The sequence below is a fragment of the Pristis pectinata genome, chromosome 6, assembly GCF_009764475.1.
Source record: "Pristis pectinata isolate sPriPec2 chromosome 6, sPriPec2.1.pri, whole genome shotgun sequence".
In the NCBI taxonomy this organism is placed as follows: Eukaryota; Metazoa; Chordata; class Chondrichthyes; order Rhinopristiformes; family Pristidae; genus Pristis; species Pristis pectinata.
In genome coordinates, this window is record NC_067410.1 from 63,494,196 (window position 1) to 63,500,275 (window position 6,080).

General features: G+C 38.7%; 1 protein-coding gene across 3 annotated transcripts in view; it reads right to left on the bottom strand.

Annotated features, from left to right (window-relative positions):
* LOC127571562 (NACHT, LRR and PYD domains-containing protein 3-like) overlaps positions 1 to 4,430 on the bottom strand; it is a 29,943-nt gene extending 25,513 nt beyond the window's left edge. For 2 of the 3 annotated variants that reach the window (XM_052018052.1, XM_052018050.1), the window contains exon 1: positions 3,073 to 3,177. In XM_052018052.1, coding sequence (XP_051874012.1) covers positions 3,073 to 3,085 — 13 coding nt within the window. In that variant the 5' untranslated portion in view covers positions 3,086 to 3,177. Of the gene's footprint in view, positions 1 to 3,072; positions 3,178 to 4,316 lie in introns of those variants that run through there. The other variant, XM_052018051.1, reaches the window with a different exon arrangement.
* Between the last annotated feature and the right edge of the window lie 1,650 nt (positions 4,431 to 6,080).

Sequence of the window (6,080 nt, forward strand, 5' to 3'; positions counted from 1 at the left end):
CCACACCCCTTCTCCAACCATGCTTCTTCTTTTCTTCCCTTTCCAAGCCTCTCTTTTTTCTAGCCCCCCTTTTTTTCTCTCCTTACCTTTGATCCATCCCCTGGTGGATCTTCTCTCCCCTCCTCCCCTGCACCTGCCTATCGCTATCTCTTACCTGCATCTACCTATCACCATCTCGTGCCCACCCTACCTCCCCTCTTTTGTCCACCTATCACTGCTCTGCTTTTCCCTCCTATATAGTGGGCTTCCCCTTTCCCTGTCGTCAGTCCTGAACATGGGTTCTGACTCGAAATGTTGACCGCCTGCTTTTCTCCATGGATGTTGCCTGGCCTCTGATGTTTCATCCTACTTGGATGAGGTGATTTATCCATATCTATCCACATCAAGCACAGCAATCTTTCTAGGGTGGTTGAGAGTGACATAAGATATTAATTTAGTAGCTGTAACATGCCCTCTGCCTCCATGAGCAGATTTTTTTTTTGGTTTTTCAACAGTCCCACCTCTCCTTTTACAAATATTTTCTTGTTCACATGCCAATAGAAAATTTTTGAATTCCCCTTCATGGTCTCTGGCAGTCTTTTCTCATGCTCTCGCTTTGCTTTCTTATTTCCTTTATTACTTCCTGCCATAAACTTCCTGTATACAGCTTGGTTCTCAATTGTTGATCTGTCATGTTCCCTTTTGTTTTCTGCTCAATTTTACTCACTATTCTTTTGATCATCTAGGGAGCTCTGGTTTTAAGTTCCCTATCTTTCTTCATTATGGGAATGTACCTAGGGAGCAGTTGACACACCTCCACTTTAAAGATGTTCCACTGTTCAATTACAGATTTATTTGCTGAGTTTTGATTCCAATTACCTGAGCTAAATCTGTTCTTCATAATTGATTATTTTTACCGTGAAAATGTCTATATTCTTTCCTCCAGCTATTTCAGTTTTATGACATTTCCTAATACAAAGTAGAGTCTACCTTGGTGAGCTTGAAATATACTGATTAATACAGTTCTTCTGAATACACAAAAGAAACTCCTTACTCTCTTTCCCCTCATGTTATTGTTTGTCCCAGACCATATTCAGACAGTTGAAGTCCCTCTCTGTCATCACTCTTATTCAAACCATTGCTGATTGTGACCTTATTGTTGTCTACGGCTGATCCCACTCTCAACTATCCTTGGTCTTTCTCTATCTCCCCCTCTCCCTCCTGACAGATGTGCTCTAATTCCTACCATCAAAATCCTAATCTTTTTAGAGTGCTAAGGAGTATGTTAAATTGTCCCAATTGAAGCCTTCAACTGAGACACAAGAGACTGCTGGAATCTGGAGCAACAATCTGTTGGAGAAACTCAGCAGATCTAGCAGCATCTGTGGGAGGAAAGGAACTGTCAATGTTTCAGATTAAAACTCTGCATCAGGACTTTTGGTCCTGATGGCCCTGATCTAGGGTTTCGACCAGAAATGTCGACAATTCCTTTCCTCCCACAGATGCTGCTTGACCTGCTCAGTTCCTCCAGCAGATTGTTTGTTGCCAAAGTCTTCAAATGATGGCTTTCCATGTTCTCATTCATTTACTAGTCAACTTTCTCAATTCAGGAGGGTGCTGGGTATGATACAAAGTAAGAAACAACAATTTTGAAAAATATTGTCATCATGTTTGCAAAACCTCTGTATGGCTGGGATTTCCAGATTACCCTCCCCAACTTCACCATAAATACTGTGGTTTCTGATTTTAGCTTTCCCTTTAATCATTCAGTTTCTATGGCCTTTGGATGCATGTGTCTTTTCAGTCAGTTGTTGCGAGGAAGTCTAATTGATTTCACTCAGACTGTCCTTCCACCAGCTCCTCATCATAAAATATTAAACTTATAAAGGGATACAGCAGTGAAACCGGCACTTTGGCCACCAAATCCAAACTGACCATCAATCACCTATTTTTACACTAATCTTATGCTAACCCATTTTATTCTCTCCACATTCCCATCAAGTCCTCTCTCCCAAATGCTACCATTCACCTGCATTCTCAGGGCAACTTAGAGCGGCCAATTAACCTTCAAAAAATGTAGGTGTAATAAAAAGGTGCACAATATTTCTAGTGAATGAAAAATCAGAAATTCAATGAAAGTGTGAGTAAATATAAAAATGGCAAATCCTGTTTTCAGTTTCTCTGGTGAATACCAACAGAATAAAATTAACACAGAAAATGCTGGAAATACTCAACAGATCAGGCTGCATCTGTGTGAAAAGAAACAGAGTACTTCCAGCATTTTGTATTTTTACTTCAGATTTCCAACATCTGCAGTTTTTTTTAATTTTCACCCACAAAATGAATTTCATTTTCTGTGAATTACAGTACAAATTATTTCCTGACATTTTCTGAATATTTAATTTCTTACCCTTGTATTTTTACAAATACATTTTATTAAAATATGGATGATAAAAAAGAAAACATTAATGGGAAATTAAAAACAGGTTGCAGAACAATTACAAATCAAATGAAAGGTGAATGGCCCCTTGCGGATACAGCAGTTGCCAACTGTAGTATTGAGAAGCTTATAATAGGACTTAATTGTTTCATAAATATCACAAGCTATACTGTCGCAGATGAGCACTGTCCTCTTGTGCTCAAGTACCAAAAAGATAATAAAAACATTGAGAGCATACATTGTAGATTTATTATAATGTCTGGATTAGAAAATTCTAATTATGAGAAGTGACAAGATACTGGGATAATGTTCACTAGAACCAATAAGAATAACAAGAAGCTGAAAGATTTTTAGTATTACGATAGGCTTTGATGGAGGAAATAGGGACAATATTTCCTTTAGTTTGGGGAAATCATACATGTAAATTGATCAAGAAGAACAACAAAGAGAAGTTAGGAGGAATTTTTTTCAACACGTTGTTGTCAGAGAATGGAATGCCTTGTCAAGGAGCATGCTTGATAAAGTATATGCGCACATCGTGATTCAGAGAATGATTCAGAGAAAAATACTATGACACAAAAAGTCACAAATTACTTTTAAAAATTCAGCCATAAGGAATAGTAAAACAAATTGATATGAAAGATTGCACTTACTTTGGCTACACATAGTGAACACTTCAGATATGCCCAAGGTGGAGATAAATTATTTGATCTAGCAGGCATCAGAATCTGCAATGGAAAGACTGAGTTCAAGTTTCAGCCATGGTTCCGTTCTCATAGTTCCTGTAAACACTGTGACAAACCTTAATATAGACTTCCTGTGTTTTTCACTTTTAACTTAAGCAATCAGAAGTGGCCATGGTTTTATACCGATAATACTCATATCCTATATAATGTATTCCTAACATGACAGTCATCTGAATATATTCAGATACCCAGTACCACAGGTTTTATCCTGCAATTAAAATGAAAAATATGAACTCAACAAAGGAGACCAAGGCAATGATAAAGAAAGAGGATGTAGAATACAAAAGTAGATTGGCAAAAATGTAAAAGCAGGCTGTAAAATCTTGTAAAAAGGAAAACATTAGCTAAAGCTAATGTAGATCGGACTGAGTATATACTGGGGAGTAAGAAAGTAGCGGAGAGATTAAACAAATATTTTGTGTCTTTCCTGACAGAAAAAAATAGAGAAAACTCCCCAGAAATAAAGAACCACGAGTATAACGAGAAACACAAAGAAATTAGCATTAGTAAAAAATTAGCATTGGAAAAATTAATGGGATTGCAAAGCAATCTTCAGGTACCTGATGATTTTTTGAATCAGGTGTCTATGGAGATGAATGCACTGATTGTAATTTTCCAAACTTCCATAGATTCTATAATGGTTCCCAAAGACTGTAAGATAGCAACTGTAAATCCAATATTTAAGGAGAGAGGAAATACAGAATTATTGTCTAGGCCAGACCTGACAACAATAATAGAGAAAATACTGAAATAACATACATATAGCATATATATTTTACTGATATTGTTTATGTTTTTCACATGTGTACATTTCTTAAAGATGCAGGAGTTGATATGAGCCTGATTCACAGTAGTAAATGAATTTTACTAATGGGAACATTTGTTAGGACTGTTCAGGTGCCTACTGAAACCCTTGCACTAGAACCTAGTACATTTGCCAGAGAAGCAGGGACATCAGTAACTTGTTTAACTTTAGTTATCAAGATTTTTAAAATTCATTTTTTGGGATCTGGAAATTACTGGCAAAGCCAGAATTTATTGCCCTTCCCTTATTGCCCATGAGAAATGGTTGTGAGCTTCAGCTTAACCAGGGCTCTTTGATGCCAACCTCAGTTAAATGCTCTCTTGATGTCAAGGGCAACGACTCTCACCTCACCCCTTTGAATTCAGCTCTTCAATCCATGTTTGCACGAGGCTCTCTGATGAGATCTGGATCCAAGTGGTCTGGTGAAACTCAAAGTTGATGTCACTGAGCAAGTTGGTGAGTGCAGATAGTTTCTCCCACAGCTACTTTATTTCTGAGTGGTCTAAACCTGTCCAGACAGGGAAAATAAGATAAGGCACACAGAGCAGCACAGCTTGAAACTCTTTTGAACAGTTTATTGAAACCCGACCAAATGCCACAATAAAATATAAGAACAAGAACTACAAATGAGTATACATGTGATGTTACACAAAATTCCCAAAGATATAATAAAATGTTTCAAACTATTGCCCTCTGATAGGACCTCTGTATGCTGTACCTTACACACTTTAACCCTTAAATAAAGCTGCTGGTCTCTGTCTCCCTACAGGTAGTTAATCCTGTTTGCAGTTGCCTTGCAAGCTACCTTTTTAATGCTGCACATGACTTATTCTCTAACTTTAGATGACTTTAGAGAGAAATCACCAATGCTGACCGCTCAGGTTATATTTGCCTCTGACTCTTGCAAGGTGTCCCTTACAAGACTTTAACCCTTAACTTCAGCTGCTTCTCTCTCTCTCTCTCTCTCTCTCTTTCTCTCAGCATTCTTTACTTATAATCCAAAAATCACACTCATGACAATTTGGTTAACTCAGTATTTCCCTTTGATTGGAGTACAGCTATTTAGCACAAAGATGGTTTGATGGAGAGAAATATTTTTTGGAATTTTCCGAAGATAATCTCTTTGACACTTCTGGCTGAACATGGTTGTGAAAGCTTCAGCCTTTACCTTCACATTCCTTGCCACTGTTCAGAATAGGAATGTCCATGGTGTCTCCTCCTTCCATTTAACTATCCACTGCCATTCATGACCAGATGTGGCAGTACTGAAGAATTTCAAATCTGATCCATTGCAGCAAGATAACTTGGACATAGGATGCAGGGTCTAGACCCAAAATGTTGACCATCTTTTTGCCTCCACAGATGCTGCTCGACCAGCTGAGTTCCTCCAGCTGTTTGTTTTTTGGGCAAAATTGCTTCAGATCAATTTTCACCTCAAACATATCTAAAGTTGACCTATCACAAACTTTCATGTTATTAGTGGAAATAACATTGGTGGGGTTCCTGTCTTTTAGAGGACTGCAAATGTCAATTCTGCTGATGGCGTGGAATACTTTGAGTAAGTTCACAATTCTGATGCAGAGTGGTCGACTCGGTTATCTGTACTTGAAATTGACGCATGTATTTTGTCTGGGATGTTTTTCCAGGACAGTGGGCTTTCGAGGAGATATGACTTCTCAGCTGCTGTGGGCATGCAAGATGTTGCAAAATCTATTCCTGTTCTACTGAATAGCCAGACACCTTTGTATTATTATAGCCATTCTAATCTTTGTTTTTGTAGAGTGTGGGATACTTGTATTCACCATTTCTTGTGGTTCCTCAGCCTCCTTCCCGTATTTAAGTGGAAGCTTTCCTAAGCAGTTATGTGATAAAATGCACCATCAGTTTCAGTGAAGAATACGCACGGATCAAGCTCAGTGCACAGCAGACATTACATGGGTGAATATTATCGAAAGATCCTCAGTCCGTCCGCGCCTGCAGGGTTTTATTCCCCCTTTTTATGGTTTATGTGCGGTAAATTACGGTTGGCGAGGCAGCAACATCAGCTGCCCAACTGTGTGGGGATCCCCGCTGGCAAGATGCCGACCGACTGGCCAGTCCCGCCCGCCCG